The 19416-nt window shown below is 50.8% G+C and overlaps 1 protein-coding gene across 1 annotated transcript; it reads left to right on the top strand.

The window, feature by feature from the left end:
• The first annotated feature begins 356 nt into the window (after positions 1-356).
• LOC111157472 (intestine specific homeobox) lies at positions 357-18969 on the top strand. The gene is given in 6 exon segments (XM_022518891.1): positions 357-368; positions 644-683; positions 686-880; positions 15931-16082; positions 17733-17846; positions 18730-18969. Coding segments are annotated over 6 exon segments (753 nt in total).
• Positions 18970-19416: the final 447 nt, after the last annotated feature.

The raw sequence follows: 19416 nt of genomic DNA, 5'->3' as shown, positions 1-19416 counted from the left end.
CCTGCACCTGCCAGATGGTAGAAGCCCAGGTGCTCTGGAAAGCCTATTCTGGAGTCCAGAAGCAGCAGAAATCAAAGTCCAAGAGGGTTTCTGGAAACACCTTTCAAGGCTGCAGGTGGCCCGGATCGGAGTTGGCCTCCTGGGGCCCAAAGGTGGCACTTCAGCCTTCCAGAAGCTGGCCAGAGCCATCAGGCCAGGGCCACAAGCCAGAGAAAAGACAAAGGTGGACGTTCCTCTTCCTTCCAGCTCTTTAGCTTAGACGGCAGTGACATCAGGGACCTCGACCTAGCCCAGGGATTTTGAAAGCAACCACCCCGGAGAAGACCTTTGGCAGTACCACCAAACCCAGCGTGGTCATGGCGGCTCCCGTGACATCAAGTCTTCAAGAGCTCTGAGCCCACGGGCCTAGGATACAGCCCACTCCAGCTCTCCCAATGTGACCTGCTTCCTTGGGGGGGCGGTAAGAATAGCCCATGGGAGTCCGTGCAAGACAGACTCGTGCTTGGATAATCTGACATGAGGCTCCCCGTGCTCCACCTCCGCTTGCCCTTTTGATTCCAGAAGTTCCAGGGGAGGAAGTACGCTACCCTCCACCAGCTTCGCCCTGGGCGCACACAAGGTCCCCTTCTGCCCCTCCTCACAGCCACCCACAGAGTGCCCCAAGGCAAGCCCTGCCCTCTGCAGGGTATGGAGAGCAAAAGCTCGGGGTGCTGTGGGGCCCCCAGGAAACTGGGACTGTCCTTCTCCATCGAGGAGATCTTAAAGAGGCCCACCGAGAGGAGCCGTGTGGTCAGGTCGGAAAGGGCAGGTGGACAGGACACTGGGCCAGCAGCAGCTGTGAGCTCCGGACCAGAGAGGCCCCCACAGGCCCAGCCCCAGGGTAAGTGTCTTCTGGTCATTTCTTTTCCATTCCCAAGGCCCCAAGAGCCAGCTGGGCAGGGAAAAGGTGCTCCATTTCCGTAGAAGAAAGAGCCCCCCAAATTAAAGAGAGGTCAGGTGCCGGGCCAGTCCCTTTCAGTCTAGCCAGGACTCGGGTTTTTCAGAGGCAGACCCCAAGGTTCCATCAGCGGCAGAGGCAGGAACACGGGCTTGCTCCCATCAGCAGGCCACAGCTAAGAATGCTGGTGTCCATTTATTCTCATGGCATCCCCGCGGCGGTAGGGGCTGTTCTGGAGTCTCCTCTTTCCTGACCGGAGAGAAGCATGATTATCGTAATTGACAGACGAGTAGACTTGGCTGCGAAGGAGACGAGGTGCAGGATGTCCTCACGTCACACAGCCGGAGAGCGGGTCCTGGCTCTGGCTGCCCCCAACCACCTACCTGCGCAGTCCGACCCAGGCTCCTTCTTAAGCAGAGTCCAGCCCGCACGTCTTCCCACAGCTGAAGCTGGGCCTGGGATCTGCCCACCCCGATCCCCCTCCCAGGCCAGTGGCCCAGCCCGGGGCCTGTCCCCACACAACAATGATGAGGCAGACCTCACAGCTGTCCTTGAAACCAGTTTGAGGAAGGGCAACAAGGTGGACACATGCACCTGCTGCGAGGCAGGAATCCTCCTCCGTGTCACTCTCCAGCCTGCCCCGTACTGCCGCCTGCCCTCGGGAAGGTCCCTTCCTCTCTGGTCTCAGATTCACCCTCAGGGAATCGGTTGAGTGAGGGAAGAGGAAGGCAGCTAGGGTGGTCATGAGAGTCTGCGGGGGCCTGGTTGTCGGTGAGACTGGAGTATCTCACTCGTGGGGTCCCCAGTTCTCTCTGCTTTCAACCCCTTGAATCCAAGGAAAGGCTGGAAAGGCAGCTCAAGGGAGCCCAGGATGCCTCCTCCTACCATCACCGAGCCCTGCTCCCTCCCCCAAGTTCAGTCTCCCAAGACAGGCTTGTGTTCAGTGCAGGCAAGGGGGAAACTCTGGAAGGCTGCCTGTCCCCTGGAGCTGAGTCTATCATGGGAAAAGTTCAGCTTCATTTCTGGAAGCTCACTAATATCTTCCGGTGAGCTGAATGAGCATTACAGTCTAACCTGAATCTCCCCTGCTGCAGCTACATGAAATCTGTGAGTCCCCTCTCTGTCCTAGTGAGAGAGAGAGAGGTGGGGGCGGGTAAGAGGCAGAGAGGGAGAGAGAAGAAAGAGGGAGAGGAGAGGTCCGATCCCCCTACCAGGGAAGCTTCCCTTCCTCTAGTCTGAAAATGGCCGATGGCAAAAAGGGAGCCAGTCATTCTAAACTTCCCCCTGAAGATGCTGGCGTTCTCCACGCCCGCTATCCTGTTGGACGAAGAACAGACCATCTTGTAAGGGTTTGTCGAAATAGCACACATCAGGATGGGTAGTGCCTTGTGGCTCTCGCAGCACTCCCCTGGCTCTTTCCCACGGAACAGCCACAGTTGTGAGCCCCAACTTACAGATGAGGGACCCAAGAAGAGCAGTCACCCACAGAAACCACGTGAGAGTTAGCACTAGAACTGAACCCCTGGTGGCCTGCGACAGTCCACTCGAGACTATTCCCGAATGCGGCTGAAATCTGTACATCTCCCACCACGAGCATTTCCAAAAGGCCGATGAAGATTCCGCTGGTGGTTTCCAAAATGCGTTTTGGGACTACGCAGACAGCTTATTTATGTCAAGAGTTCTGTAATGATTCCTACCCTAACCTTCCATTTCTGACACGTGACACCGGTTATCCATTTATGGTCATGATGGGAGGTTTTCTTTTAGAATATATTTATTTATTTAGGTAAAACAAAAAGCCTACTTGGGAAAACGCTAAGCAGATAATAATACAGATGGGAGGTCACCGTGTCAGAAACCACAAAAGCAACTTGGAGACGTTGCCCATGAGCCTGAGACGTTGAGACTCTGGGCGTGGAGGATGGGGAGCCAGACTCCAGAAATCCGGCCTCTGAGAACCCATCTGGTACTGCTAATTCACAGGAGGACCTCGGGCAATCTGCTCCCCTCCCCAGGCCCCTGTTTCCCCATCTGGAGCATGAAAGAGCAGGACTAGAATATTCTTAAGGTCCCTCCCAGCTCAAGCATGCCATGACTGATTCCATGGCAAACTGGTGGCTGGAAAGCCTCGGTGGTGTCACTCGTGGTCCTTTTCTGGCAGAGCCTTCCTCCCTGCAGAGAGGAGTGGAGGCTGTCCGTGCCAGGCAGGAGCAGGGTAGCCAGGAGCTGTGGGCAAGAGGGCAAATGGCCTCCTCAGGATCTGTCCCCTCTTCCCCACCTCCTTCCCAGGAATCTGCATCCTAGCAAACTCCCCCAAATGACCCTGATATAGGTGGTCCAAGGACCACTCTTGGGGGAAGCTGAGGCCCAGGGAGGCAAATAGCTTGTTCCGAGCTATGTGCATGTGTGGGGCCAGCTCGGTCACCCAGGCCAGGGCCAGTGCCAGGCCTCTCTCACTTCTCATGGAGGTGACCCTCATAAGGGTTTGGACCCTCCCACATCTCAAGCCAATGGAAAAATCCAAGAAGGTCTCCCTATTTGAAAGGAAGCCGAGCCCAGCTGTCTGCTCAGTCCTGAGAGAGGCCGCCCCTCCACCCCCCAAGCCCAGGACCCTCCAAAGGCCTGGGAGGCTCAATCACAAGGAAGTCAGACCCGGGGAAAAGAGAGGTCATCTGTGCCACAGAGGACACTTTGCAGGGAAATCGTGATGTCTGGGGCAAAGGGGAGGGAAAGATGAGGGAAAAAGCCACCCCAATGGGTAACCAGGACAGGGCTTCTGGCTGTGGGGGGTTCAGCTCTGTTCTCATCCATCCTTGACCCGTTCAGTCCCTCCCCGGATGACTGCTGGGTACTTACCCCAGTGGGGCTGGTCTCTGAGGAGATGAACAAAGCCAACCCAGTGACCATCCCCCTGGAGCAGGGGTGGGGTCAGCAGCTTGAGAGTCCTGGCGACATCCCCTCAGGGCAGTGCTTGTGTGGTAGAGCTGGCCAGGGGTAGATGGCATCCTTGGGTTTTGAGGGAACCCTATTGCCGTGGTCAGCAAAGGTTTTCTGCAAAGGGCCACTGGAATCTGCCTTCACGACTGAAAAGTCAACAATGTATGACTTAGTGGGTGTGTTTGTGTTCCAGTACAACTTTATTTATAAAGCCAGGAGAGGGCCAATTGGCCTCAGGGTGCAATTGACCAACACTGAACCCCTTAGTGTGACAAAGTCCTTCACAGCCTTGGGCTCACCCTCCAGGCACACAGAGCAGCCTGACTTCTGATTTTTCCCTCCCTTTAAATGCCTCCACACCTTTGCCCTTCAAAACTTCTGCTCCTCCTCCCCTTCTCCTAGCTCCTTTCCCATTTCTTTCTGCTCTCCTCCCACGCCCACCCCTTCCTTTCCTGGTCCTGTTGTGGCAAATCACCACCATAGACAGAGTGGCTTAAAACAACAGAAATTGACTCTTATCAGTCTGGAGGGCAGAAGTCTGAATGAGTCCCTGGTTTTCCTCTTTTTCCTCTCTCTTTCCCATCCTCCCTCCCCAACCACCCCAGTCTGGAACCCAAGGAAGCAGCACTGTTCTGCTCCTGGTCCTGGGAATTGGGAATCCAGGCTCAGGCTGTGGCCAGACCCATGGGTGTCTCATTGCCTTGTGATGAACAGCTCTGATACTCAGAGAGGTAGACCCAGGGCCTCCCATCAGAGCAGACAGGAGTGGTGCAGAAGGAGGAGAGCTAAAACCTGGAGTGCCCCAGGATAAGTATGGTTTTGGTCACCCCTCAGCCTCTCTCAGTCCCTGCCACCAGAGCCTCACCCTAAGGAGACCATGGAGACACTCCTCTAGGGCATCGGGAGGCTGATTCTAGAATTGAGAACCTGGCTGAATGTTAAGCCCTGTAGCAGTACAAGGAAGAACAAGGCTTGGTCCCAGCTTGCAAAAAAGCATTGTCTTCCTGGGAGCTCCCACAAAAAACAGACCAGAAGGAAAAATTGGAGCACAAGGGGTTTATGTGGGACATGTAAGGACACAGCACGGAGGTAGTGAAATCACACAAAGAAGGCATGTGTGATTAAGCCAGTGACCACGGTGGGAAACTGAAGCTTAAATCCTTTGGGAAATGGAGCAACCATACTCCTCAGAATTATCTGAGCTTTTGAGTGCAGAAATACACATCCTGGCAGTAGGAAGTTGATCTGGAGCACAGAAAGCTCTGAGGGTTACAAGCAGGGCACTGAAAACACTACTCTAATGATAGGACACAGAACATCAGAACCAGGAGAAATCAGAGCAGACAGAGGACACACAAAGCCCTGGCTGTCATTTAAATTTGATTTATCCATTGTAGTCCTCATCCAGGCAAGCATCAAAGAGTGACTAAAATCCACCGGGTGGCTGGCATATCTACTGCTGCACAAGGAATTATCCCCACACTCAGTGGCTTAAAATAACAATACACATTAATTGTCTCACTCAGAGGCTGTGGACCAGGAATTTGGGAGTGACTCCATTGAGGAGCTCTGGCTCAGGGTCCCTCATGGGATTGTAGGAAAGATGTCGTATGGGCCTGCAGCCTCCTGAAGGCTGGGCTAGAATAAAGGATCAGCTTCCAAGGTGGGCACTCCACGGCTGGTGAGTTGGTGGCAGCTCAGTCGGCTGACCAGGAGACCTCAGTTTCTTCCTATGCAGGGCTCTCCCCCTCCCACTACAGTGTCCTCCCAACTGGAGGGGTCGTAAAAGGGCGTCCTTTACGTCCTTTTTACGTCCTTTTGTGTCCTTTTATGACCCAGCCTGAGAAACTTGCTAGCAGTGTTCCCATTGCATTCCCTTTGCTCTGTGAGTCACTGAGTAGGGCCATGTTAAAGATGAAAAGAATTCCTGGTTTGAGAGCCACCCAAGAATTTGCAAACATATCTTAAAGCCACCAGAGGTGCTTAGTTGGGAATGGGACGATGTAGAGAACAAAACACAAGCCCAGCCTCTGCCCGCACACAGCTTCTAGTCTAGTAGGGACGACAAAGAGCCACCTGATTATCATAAGTGAAAGCAGAGTGACAGCTGTGCTAAGTGCCAGGGAGAAGGTGACATGGTTCTGAGGGCCTATGCCTCGAGACATTTAGTCTGCCAGCAAAGGCTTCCAGACGAGCCCATGGTTGAGTGCAGTCTGAATACTGAGTGGGGGGAAGGTGGATCCCCCCATTCCATGCAGAGGGAACCCCCAGGGCAAGGACTTGGTGTTGGACAAGATGTTCAAGGGAGCAAGGTGAGGGCTGAGAGCTGGAAAGGAGCCCAGCCATGCCGGACCATCAAGGACGTTTCTGCTTTGTATCCCAAAAGGAATAAAGAGCCACCGTAGGGTTTTAGGCAGGAAAAGGTGCAATGATCATATGAATGAGAACTCTCAGTTCCAAATGACAAAAACCATCTTGGGTTTGCTGAAATAGAGAAGGAAATGTGTTGCTTTGAGGAACATTAAGAAGTAGTTTCTCATACTGAGCCAAGGGACGGGCAGGATCATAAGCAGGCTTCAGCCATGATGGGAGCCAGAATCAACACCACCATGTCCATCCAGCTGCTTCTCTGCACTGTTCCCAGTGACACCAATCACTCTGAGAATTTTATCAGCCTCCAGCAACATCCCTCAAGTTCTCTAAAGTCCCAAGTCCAGGAGTCCCAGAAGAAGGACCCACTGGCCGGGCCTGAGTGAGATGCCCAGTCAGCCGAGGCCAGAGTGGGTGGCCGAGAGAAGGGGGTGTGTTTGGGCCGTGTCTGGAGGCTTCTTCTTGCTGATCCTCATCTTCCCTCACACTGTTCTATGCTGGGATGATGGTTTCTCACTTCAGGGCCCTTATAAGCCTTCATAGGTCATCTTCAGTCTCCAGACCTGGAACTCTCTTAAGTGTTTCTGTTTGTCGCTGCTCTTTAATCAATGGTGTGTTCCCAAAGACCTTTGCCTCCCCAGATGCTCCTCGGAAGATAGCAGTTGTTAACCCATTTTCAGCTAGAAACCGCTCTCCCTGCCATTTACAGGGCCCATGGCTTTGCACACCTCTCATCTGAGCACCCTGCAGCCCTGCACTTGGGTTGGCCATGAAGAGAACAGTGAACTTCCTCACCCCTGCTTGGCGGGAAGGGTAACTAAATATGGATCTCCCCATTGCCTACGGGCTAGTTCTGTGACACTTCCTGTGTCCCAGCATGAAACACGCTCCGGCTGCACAGCCCATGAGGTCAGACTACGCCCCCGCATTGCCACTAGTACAGATTGGAAAGAAATGGCCACAGGAGGGGAGAACACATACACAAGCTCTGAAAGCCCGTGAAATTAGCCCCTTGCCGCCCTGTCCTGGTTCTCAATACTCACACCATCCCCCTCCATGTGTGAGTCTCACCACACCTACACACACTGCCACAAGAGTCACGTCATGACACAGAGAGACCATATGAACCTGACCGAGTGCTCCGAGAACAAGGACAAGGGAATAGTGAACTGTTCGAGGCCTTCCAGGAAGGCTTCAGAGAGGAGGTGACATCTGAGATGGAGTCAGGCAGAGAAGGGGAGAGGACATGCCAGGCAGAGGGAAGCACGTGCAGCAACCCCGAGGGAGAAAAAGGAATTGAGAAACAGAGAAATCCAGCGTGGCTGGCATCTAAAAATCCTGGAGCAATGGCAGAGGGCTGGAGGGAGATAAGGAGACTGAAGGTCAAGTGTGCCAAGCCAGGAACTTTGGTCTCTATTTACGCACATCAGCATCTTTGAAACCTATGTTTGGAGGAGTGGCGGGCTTCCAGAGATGCAGGGCCAGAGCTGCCTCGGAAAAAGGGGAGCTGAGCAAGCTGCACTCCCGGGGTCCCCCACATGCATCAACAAAGCAGCTCTGCCACTATCTGTTGTGTGGGGCTCCCCACACAATTCCCTTTAAACAAAGGGCACACCTGCTGTTAAAAAAATAAAAGATATACAAATGGAAAGTGCAGGGGAGTGAGTGTGTGTGTGTGTGTGTGTGTGTGTGTGTGTGTGTGTGTGAGCGCGTGCACATTGGATGAAATCCATACATAAAAAGCATGAATGTAAGTCTGTGCACGAGGAAACTAACAACCCTTGCTCTGCTGGGAGAGCCCTCACAGGTCCTCCCTGGCAGTCGGCAAATCCTTCACCAAGAGGCTTCTCAGTGGTCTTCAGGCCAGTTGTCGCCCTTAGTGATTTCTTTTCTTCATGTCTTCCCTCCCTGGCTGTATTCTCTTTGCTGTTTTTTATTCACACAAATAATCCATGTGTATTATAGGAAAAATAGAAAACACAGTTAAACAAAAAGAAGGTAAAAAATGTAGCTGTAACTCTACCATCTCATCATCTAGCATTAACCACCATTAACATTTTGATAGAAAGATACATATGCACAAAGAGAAAAACTAAGATAGATTTTTGTTTTTACAAATGCAGAGGCTGATGGTGCCAGCCAAAAGTGCTCTTTACTTAAACTTGTTAAAAAAAAAAAAAAAAGTTGTGTTTCTACAGAGATTCACAACAGACCTTGCAGAAAAGGAAAGATTGGATTGATTTGAGCTTGAATAGATGAGTATCTGGTGATGAGTGTCATCTGGTGATGAGTATTCACCAGACAAAGAAAGAAGACAAGTATTTTAGGCAGGGGGAGCTGTAAGACCAGGCACCTAGAGAATAAAAGGGCATGACCAATTTGTGGAATCTAGAAATGATCAGGTGGAAAGATGATGATTCGGGAAAGGGCAGACTTGAGGAGCCTTGAATGCCATGCCAAGGAGGTTTCCTTGTATGCTTCGAGCACCAGGGAACTATAGGAAGTCCATGACCAGGCTAGCGAGAAAAGCCCAGCCCAGCTCTACGCTGGCAGGCTCCTGCCTTGTACCCTGCCCATCATGTCCAGGCAGTGTCCCCAGCCTGCAGGAAGGCTCCAAATTGTGCCCTGGATCCCCTCCATGCTGCATCCACTGAACAAAGTCCATTTCCAGAACCTTCCTCCAGTGGCAAAGCCCCCCGGGGCCTTTAGCTGAGCAGCCAGGACCAATTAGCAGACCGAGGAGAAGGAGCAATCAGGGGAGGGAGCCGAGCGCAGAGAAACATCGGTTTATAATTAGGTGGCCTAATCACCTGTGTAAGTTGTGTATTTCTTATGATCGATGTGCTAAACGGCTCAGGTTTAATTAAGTTCTGCTGATGCATTCTCTTTGAAGACTCACTGAAGTGTGATTCACAGCTCACACAATTAATAACAGGGAGAGGAGCAACTTGAAAGGGGCAGCAGTCCTTGCCACCTTCTTCTACCCCTCTCCCCACCCATCCCCTGCCCTGCCCTGGTGCCCTTGGCCCACCGCAGTGGGTGGGCTGCACTGTGATCACCGGCTCCTCAGCTTCCATGCCAAGAACATGGTCAGGAGATGCTGGGCCTGGACAGGAGCTTAAAGATTTTCTCACTCCCAATCCAGTGCTCCTTCCAGAGCTGGGAAAAGGGGACCCAGCAATCCCATCAACCTCCCCTCTGGAGCGTTTGGGACATCCCAGTCCTTCCTGATGATCAAGAACCTCATCCAGTGCCTAGGCCACTCTCACATTTAGCTCCTATTTCCAGCGTCTCATTGAATGAAGTTCCTTCTGGTTCCAAAATTCCACAGGCCAAGTTCTGTGTTCTACATTCTTCTCTGCTCCATATCTATCCATGCTGTTCTGACTTTTCTCACCTGCCTCCTCTCCCTTATCATCCACTGTGGTCTGTAACCCATGCCTGCCTTGCTGGTGCCTCCCACCCCTTTCCTGGAGCAGCTTCCAGCTGCATCTGGAGGGGAAACTGAAGAGTGGCCTTTCATCTCTCCTTAGTCAGCCTCTCAGATACTTCTCAGAGATGTGGGCCTGACAAGTCCACCCTTCTTCTTGTTTACCCTAAACTTCCCATTTCCCCAATGCCATCAGAATTGGTGCCCCAAGAAACTGAATTTTTATTTATTTTATTTTATTTTATTTTATTTTATTTAAATAACCACATGGAGATGGTAGCTACCATCCTAAACACTGAAAACCTAAGGAGCTAAACTTTTAACAAAGTCTTGCCTCTGATCCAAACCTGTTTTCCTGAAGCCAGGTCCAAGTCTATCTGACTCCTCCCAAACTGCTCTTCTGGTTCAGTCTCATGAGTCAAATTTCAGGGAGCCCCAGTCACTGGGAGTGATCTCAGCCCCAGGACCCCTCCATACCTACCACTCCTTTTTATAGTCCTCCAATTTGAGGCCATTCAGTCTAGACTAACATCACAAAAAGGGCTGGGGGACAATCAGTGTTGACTATGGGCACCCCAAGAACCCACAGTCAGACTTGAGAAAGAAACTTTGGCTCCCTGAGTCCTGCAAGGTGGTGGGTTTGAGGCTCAGCCTCCATCTCTCCACTGGTGTGGATTTGGGATGTGTCTGTTTATTCCCCGGAGAAGTCACTAGAGCCATTGGACACACACACATGCACACACACACACACACACACACACACACACATTCATTACCATCATCATCACTATCATCAACATCATCATCATCACCATCATCACCACAATCATCACCATCATCACCATCACCATCACCATCATCACCATCATCATCATCACCACCACCAACGTCATCATTGTCATCACCATCACCATCATCAACACCATCATCACCACAATCATCACCATCATCACCATCATCACCATCATCATCATCACCATCATCATCATCACCACCACCAACGTCATCATTGTCATCACCATCACCATCATCAACACCATCATGACCACCACCATAATCATCACCATCATCACCACAATCATCACCATCATCACCATCATCACCATCATCATCACCACCATCATCACCATCATCACCACAATCATCACCATCACCATCATCACCATCATCATCATCACCATCATCACCATCATCACCACAATCATCATCATCACCATCATCACCATCATCACCACAATCATCACCATCACCATCATCACCACCACCAACGTCATCATTGTCATCATCATCACCATCATCAACACCATCATGACCACCACCATAATCATCACCATCATCACCATTACTACCATCATCATCATCATCACCATCATCACCATTACTACCATCATCATCATCATCACCACCATCATCATCATCGCCGTCTCCATCATCACCATCATTATCACCATCACCATCATCACCATATCATCATCATCATCATCTCTCAAAGACAAACATCTGAGAACGTGTAGCTCAGAACTAATATGAAAACATATTTTTCTTTTTTTTTTTTAAAGATTTTATTTATTTATTTGACAGAAAGAGATCACAGGTAGGCAGAGAGGCAGGCAGGGCGGGGGGGGAGCAGGCTCCCTGCTGAGCAGAGAGCCCGATGAGGGTCTCAATCCCAGGACCCCGAGATCATGACCCGAGCTCAAGGCAGAGGCTTTAACCCACTGAGCCACCCTGAAAACATATTTTTCTAACTGACCAGCAATTTGCCAGACAGCCCACTCTCCACAAAGTCAGAGGTCACTTACTATGCAGAAAAGAAGTAGATCCTTTCTTTCTCCAAATTATGCCCTCCAGTCCTGCCAGAAATAGGGAAAAGCCACATATATCTTAAAAGTTTCTCCTTTAATTACACAAATGGAAGCATTGAAAAAATTATTCTATTAAGGAGTCTATTTTTAGTCATATACCCTTGTTTGCCTAAGTTTCCTTCTGGAGAGAATGGAGAAGGTGGCTTCTTTTTGTCATCATCTACATTGTTTCTAATCCTCTGTTCTCCATGGTGCTTGCTTTCCCATGTTCTGGTTCTGCACCCTACACTCTCTGTCCAGGATCCCCCATTCCATAGCTCTGTACTCCCGGAAGAATCCTAACTCCAAACTGTCCCAGACACCACAGTTTGCCCAGGAAACCTGGAATCTTCCATCCTGTGAATTTTTTTTTTTTTTGCAATGTCCCATAGAACTGCACAGTATTACTATCACCTAAAATGCTGGCCTTGTGATTGAATGAGTATGATATTGTCGTCATGGCTTGTTCATTTTCGTACTCCTGCAGATAGGCCCCCAGTGCCTACGAGATGCTGGGCACAAAGGACATATTCCTTAAGACTCAGCAATGTGTTGACATTGCCATCTCCCTCTGTATCAATTCTTACTGGCTTCAGTTCTACCCTTAAACACACTGCTAGCTCTAAACATAGAATAAATATCTCTTCTTAAAAATTTTAAAAAAGAAGGTAGACCTGGGAGGGCAAAAGAGATAGGGAAGGAGCTCTCTCAGGTCCTATCAGGTGGTTCACAGTCCAAGAGCTTGTTCTAGAAGGTGATAATGTTTGAAACCTCACTGTCTGTGACTCCCAAGAAGCTCCCAAGAGTTATCAAAATGAGTCAAAGTCCTCTGAGGGAAGAGAAAATTATTAACAACAAGCTTGAGGGGTAATAGAGAGGGATGAGACCAAAGGCAGACTATGAGATGCCATTTCTACCACTGAGGTCAATGGGCCTGGTTAATCCCAGAGACTGAGGAGTAGCTTCAGCTATAGGAGTAGCTTCTCCTCTCTGGACCTCGCCTTCCACCAAACAAACGGCTCCTGAGGCAAGCCCAAGGGAAGGTGTTTTAGGCCATCCAGCCTCCACCTGAAGAAAAAGAGAATTACAGGACGTCAGGGTGCATTTGACCTGTTCTCTTCACCCATTCCACAGATCGGGAGACTGAGGCCCAGAATGTAAATGAAATGTGGCCCAAGTTGTAGAGCTCAGGTCTCCTGATGTCCAGTTCAGTGGGTTTCCTTCTAACAAATATTAGGATAGATAACAAGTGTGCACACACACCACACACACACAAGACATACATGCACACACACCACACATCCGCATACACATATACACATATCACACATGCATGCACACACACACACACTCTTCAGTTGTTAAACAGTCACAACTAAGATCCACTCTTCACCCAATGTCTACTTCAATTCATAGCCTGTAGTGCTTTTACCTCGTCTTTTGAGGGGGGTGGGCAGGGTGGGAGAAAGGAGACCTCAGGAGGATTTCAGATCCCCACCCTCCCTTTTAGTCATCCCATCTGGCCTGTGACATCTGACATTGGTCCCCAAAAGTGAAGGGGAGGGGTGTTCTACCTTTCCCACAGTTCCTAGAATTACATCATGTAGACTTCATTTGAAGAAAAACTAGGTTGCAGCCCTGTCCTTGGAAGTGCATGGTCAGGAAAACAAACCCACTACCACCTGATTCCATCCTTCCTCCACCATCTGTGACCCTTGTCCCCTTCAGGATGTACAGGGAAGGCTGCACATGGGAGATCTTCCTTACTCTTCATGCTTCCCTGGTCCTTCTCCAGAACAGCTGTCCCAAAGCCATTCTTCATCCCTCCTGCCCTGACCCCTTCACCTCACTCACTCTCTGCTGGAGACCCAACTTCTGGTTCACCTGCCCCGAAACTCACATGGTACCCTCACCTGTATAGCGAGTGTCTCTGACAAGTCTATCCCACAGTTGTCCCTTCCAGCGCCCCTCCAGAGCCCTCTCTCTCCCCTTGGTCTCCTGACATGCTCCAGGCTACTGTCTGAAACTTCTCCCCAGCCTCCCCCGCCACCTTCTAACACCTTCTCAATATATGAATTCTTCTCCTACTTACTGCTGTCACTTCTCCCCAACCACTCACGCCTCAATCCACTTTAATTCAACCTATATTTGTCAGTCTCTAGGAAGTGTCAGACGCCACACTGGGTATGTTTGGGGTATAGCAAACATACGTCCTCATTCCTTGGCTTCTGCCATCATATTTCTACCCAAGTAGTTTTCCTCTGACCTTCAGTGTCCTCCTAAACACCAAATTCAGGACCACATGCCTCATATCCATCTTAGAACAAAACAAGCTAAATAAACATGCATGCATGGATGCAGGCCAAGGTCAAGGTCAGGGTCCAGCACCACACCGGGCACATAATAGGTGTTTGATGAACACATTGATGTTTTCTGACTTTTCTTCCTCTTCACCCTCACTTGTTTTTAATTCTATGGACATTCCTTTCTTTCCAAAGCTCTCTTTCCCCTGTTTCCTTGGGTACTGTTTGCCTCCGAGCTTCCTCTGGCTCAGATCAGCTTCCCCAGAAAACAGACTGACATAGAGATTTGCAGGAGAACATTTACTGGGGGCTTTTCATGATGTTGTCCTGTCCTTTCTGTTTTAGTCCTGGGATCATACACTCTCTCCAGTTAGCAATTGCCATTCTTCCTCCACGTGCCCAGCACACCTTTGTGGACTTGTCTGCAGTGGCTGCCTCCCTTCAACCCCCTTTCACTGCCCACTGAGCCCTCACTGCCTATTCCACAGGACTGCTATGACCCTTCTCTGTCTCTGTTATAACTAATCTATCCCCAGCATTGACACAGCTGAGCCTCTTACTTGAGTTTTGTCACTGGGTGTCCTCCTTTTCCTCCTGTCTCTGGGACCTGCCCGTTGTGGTGTCCCTCACTGATTTTTTTCAGCTCCCTTATGGGCTGCTGAGCCTCTGCTCAGTGGATGGGTCCAGGCTTACTCCCAGACCCCCCACTCTTCTCTACATCCCTTCCCACCTGAGTAATCTCAGCCAAATATGCACTGACCCTTCCCAAATTTGAACCACAGTCCTGAGACCCACTTTGAGCTCCAAACATATATTCATCTGCCTACTCGAGAGTTGTTTTGAATACCCAATAGGCATTTCAAAATTTATCATGTCCCAGCAGAATAGCTGATTCCCCATCATACACACACATGTGCAGACCTGGCTTCCCGGGCCCAGGTAGGACCGGTGTAGTTGCCTACAGTACTGCACGGAGGCCTCACGCTTGGGGTTTTAATGTTTATGGTCATCTTGAAATTCTTAATAATTTTACGCATGAATCTGTACTTTGTAAGTGAAGTTCAGTGGGACCAGAAAGCAAGCACCAGGGCCCTGAAGACTTGACTCAATGCTCAGTGCCCCTCTTCCCAACACCCTTCCTTCCCAGTATGGGCTCTAGGCCACTTGTTTCCCCATCCCTACCCAGTGACGGATACTTCCTCCATCCTGTGTGATTCCAGTGGTGGGAGGGGTTTCAGGGTATGGATGGGAGGAGGCTCAAGTTCAGGTACATGTACCCTGGTGCCAAGTCAATGGGTGGGCTCTGGCCCCTGTGAGGTTCCACGCTCACCCTATTAGTAACCCTGTGCCCAAGGGAGCATGACGTTACATGGCAAATTTAAAAACCTAAGCAAACAACAACAACAAAAAACCACACTGACAGGTCAAGAGAGACTGCAGAAGAAAATGAAAAGCTTTTTTTCCTGCTTTTTGAACAAGAGCACCACGTTTTCCTTTACATTGGGTCCCAGAGATTACGTAGTCAACCCCGCATGGACACAAGGCTGGACAGTTAGATTGGACACAGGTTGTAAGAAACTGACTGCTGGAGTTCAGTTTTTACTTTGTAGACCAAGGCTGGCAAGTTTTTCCTGTAAAGGACCAGATGGTAATTATTTTAGGCTTTGCAGGCCATATGGGTACTGTTGCAACTACTCAGAGCTGCTTGCGAAAGCAGCCATAGACAATACATAAACCAATGGGATGGCTGTGTTCCAATAAAACTTTATTTACAAAAACAAACAGCGGGCCAGATTTGACCCTCAGGCTACAGTTTGCCATGCCCTGCTGTAGACAAAGGTGAGTCATTGAAGGCATCTGGACACCAAAATGACAATCATGGGAGTTTCTAGGAAGTTATCTTGACCCCACTGTTTAGGATCGATCAGAGGGCTGGACCAAGGGACAGGATTTCTATTGAAAAATATTGCAAAATTCTGAGCAGAGTAGCCAGTGGCCAAGACTCTGTAGTGTAGCAGGGGTCGAAAGAGTGAAATCAAGTAACACAAAAGCTTCATCAGGGTGCCAACAGCAAGATCACTAACCCAACTTGAGCCCTCTTTCATCCAGAGGAAAGAAAGAGCAAGCGAAGGGTCCGAACCACCTTCACCTCTGAGCAGCTGCATGAGCTGGAGAAGATCTTCCACTTCACCCACTACCCAGACGTCCACATCCGCAACCACCTGGCAGCCAGGATCAACCTCCCAGAAGCTCGGGTGCAGGTACAGCTGTCAGTCCCCACTCTCAGCCCCCAACCTCAATGCTTTGGGGTCCATGGGTGAGACCCTGTGGATCATGAACCCTCCAGGGCTGCCGCATCTGAAATTTCTCATTGCCTTTATCCCTTGAATACAGTCACATTTGCCAAATATTATTTCCAGGAAATGAGGTCACCGTAGTTACAAGGTGGTGTCTGTCTTTGGGAGGTGGAAATGGAGCAGGGTGACATCAGTGATGGCCATTGGTATCTGCTTCCTGCCTTCCCTCTCCCCCTGGCTGTAGTTCCAGAACATCGTTCACCATGCAGCCCCATTCACAAAATAGTTCTTGACAATCTAGACCAGTGGTCAGCAAAGACCAGTGACCTTTTTCTGTAGAAGACCAGATGGTAATTATGCTGGGTTTTGTTAAGCCATACGGCCACTGTCTAAAACATTATTGATGAGCTCTACAATTTGAATTTTGTATAATTTGCATGTGTTGCAAATATTCTTCTTCCTATCTTTTCTCCCAACCATTTAAAAACGTGAAAGCCATGCTTAGCTCCTGGGCCATACAAAAACTGGTAGGAAGGCCAGATTTATCCTGCTGGCCTTAGTTTGCCAACCCCTGATCCAGATCCCATAGCTGTCACTTTGAAGGCAGCATAGAGAAATGGAAAGGGCCATCCATGGTCCAAGATCTACCTAATCGAGAATCTGTCATTCGTTCCCCTTGGAGTGTCTGTGGTTAGAGATATAGTTGTCCCTTGTCATTTACCAGGGGCATGTCCTGCCTCTTTGCACACTCCCAATTTTGCAAGTACCCCCCTAGCAAATCCAAAGCCAATTGTGGCACTGTTGGCTGGCTCTAAAACATTTCTCTACATCACTCTTTTTTTTCTTTTTCAATCAAATATGATGGACTCATTCCAAATTCAAAAATCTGAGCCAGGGCCCAGGTCAACATTTTACTCTTGATTTTATCCCATCCCACTTTGCTTCTGGCTATGGACCACGGCCGTTTCAGACTTCTCCCTTTCCCTTCCCACTTAGAATCAGTCAGGAGCTGCATGGACAGTACCTGCAGGCGCTGTGAAGCTGTCTCGGCAGAATGGCCAAGGACAAATGCCCATGTGTCAGGGACAGCCAGGACACCCGTGAAGACAGGGAGCTGCCAATATTCAACCTATAGACGCCAAGGGGCCCACAGGGGTTGCGAGCCCATGGCCTGCCAGCAGGAAGCAGCCCACAGAGGAATTTTATTTGATCTGCACAGCGTTTTCAATCTCTAAAAATTGAGATTTCCGCCTTAGATACTGGGAGAGCCTGCGAGGCCAGGCTTGCATTTCTACAGGATCTCTGCTGGCTGAAGCTGAGACACTCTGCCCTCCGGGCTCTGTTCCCCACAGACCCCACCACCCCTCTTTATGTGGTATCCAGCTGCTCCACTCAGGCTCGAGCCCCCAGCCCCGCAGGCACTGAAGGTTCTGATCTCTGGTCCCCTCTCAGAGGGCAAACCTCCTGAGCCAAGGAAATCCTGATGCTGTGGAGCTTTCTAAACTGTAAAGTGCCAGTCCCTGGGAAAGCATCAGGATCCTGCTTTTGTGGGGAAGGTACTGGGTGGAAAAAAACTCCGTGGCTGATCTCCAACCTGTTTCTCGCCCACCCCAGATCTGGTTCCAGAACCAGCGTGCCAAGTGGCGGAAGCAGAAGACCGGCAGCCCCAGGGCCCCGCAGCAGCTGAGTGAGGCCAGCTCGGCCCCGGCCATGAACCCCAACATGGCCGTGAGTGGCTGAGGCACCGTGCGTGGCGGTGGGGGGCACTGTCTGCGAACGTCCCACCCAGACCCAAAAGCGAGGAGCCCCAGGGATTCTGTGCACAGTAGAGGGTACAAGGGAGGCTCTTCCAGAAAGAGCATGGCCAAGACTGCTCTGGATGTCTGTGGGACGTGGGACAAGCCGCTGCCCCTCTCAGTCCCCACATCCTCATCTCTTGGGTGACAATCACTGTGCCTCTCCTTCCTGCGGGGACGGGCTTGTATTACTGGGCAGAACTTCAGAGTTTTAGGACCAAGCAAGCAGGGAGTAAGGGGCGGTGCCTGAGGTTGAGCAGGTAGGCTCCGGAGTCAGACTGCCCGGGGTTCGAATCTCAGCTCTGCACTGAAGAGCAGTGTGGTCCGGAAGAGTCACTTCGCCCCTCCAAGGAGAGTAGTTATTCGATGAGGGTGAAATTGCTGAGACACAAAAAACCTTGGCACCTAGGACGTTCGCTCTGAGCATGGGCTGTCCGTGGGGTCCACGCATATGGGACAGTGTGTCAGACACAAAACGGCGGGCAACCAGCAGTACACAACATGGACAGTCCTGTGGTCCGAGGTTTGTGCATGCCCTCAGTGACGCTATGAGGTAGGATGTCTTTATTTCTCCATGTTTTGCTAATGCAGAAACTGCGCACTGAGAAGCAAAGTGACTTTCTCACCTCAAACAAGTCCTATAAATGTCAGGATTAGGACCGGGTTTCCTGGCCCCTGGGGCACACATTTCTCCCCAACATGATCCCCTACCCACCCTGAGTTGCCCAAGTCCTGGGGGAAAGTTTGGGAAGCCGCGGCACAGCTCCAGGTAAAGCCTAGGACTCACTTCTTGCCTTACCTTCCCCTTGTGACAGGGTCCCAGGCTGCCGCCCTCCACTCAGCCCCTGCTGGCTCTCCCCACCAGGTGCTATCCACCAGCTCCCAGCCAGCCGGTCTCTGCCTGGTGCCCCGGCCAGATCACCGTCTTGCCATGCCACCTGTGGGAGACGCAGCCTCTCCCAGGCCCTCTCATCCAGCAGACCTGCGTCCCTGCTCTGTGCTGCCTTCCACCTGCGAACCCCAAATGGAACAGCCTCTGTGCCACCTCCACATAGAGATTGAATCACATCTCACCGATGGAGCCGCTCTCCCTCTCCAGGTCAAGACAGGAGGCAAGAGGGTGCCCAGGCCTCTGGAGAAATCCACCTCACCATCCAAAGATGGCCCATGGCCCAGAAAGCCTCCCTGAGCACACCCAGAGGAAGGTTGCTTCAGACTCAGCAGTAAATCGAGCAATACAGGAGCTCTCGTGGCTCCTCCCAAGGTTGCCTCCTGGCTCAGGAGACAGAGGCTGTGTGAGAACCCCACATGAGTTCTGGACCAAGGAGGGCATCATCTTGCATTCCTTTTTCCTCTAACTCGCTGTGTGACCTCCAGCTGGTTACTCACCCCCTCTGGACCTCATCTCTAACACAGGCAGTTGGACAGGTGACTCCCAAGGGCCCTTCTGGCTCTTCCTCTGGTGAGGTGAACCACGGTGAGAACAGAAGCAGAGAGGAGGC

This window comes from Enhydra lutris, unplaced genomic scaffold, assembly GCF_002288905.1.
Source record: "Enhydra lutris kenyoni isolate GAN:26980312 unplaced genomic scaffold, ASM228890v2 scaffoldscaffold55, whole genome shotgun sequence".
Taxonomy (NCBI): domain Eukaryota; kingdom Metazoa; phylum Chordata; class Mammalia; order Carnivora; family Mustelidae; genus Enhydra; species Enhydra lutris.
This window is presented reverse-complemented; position numbering and strand designations above follow the sequence as displayed.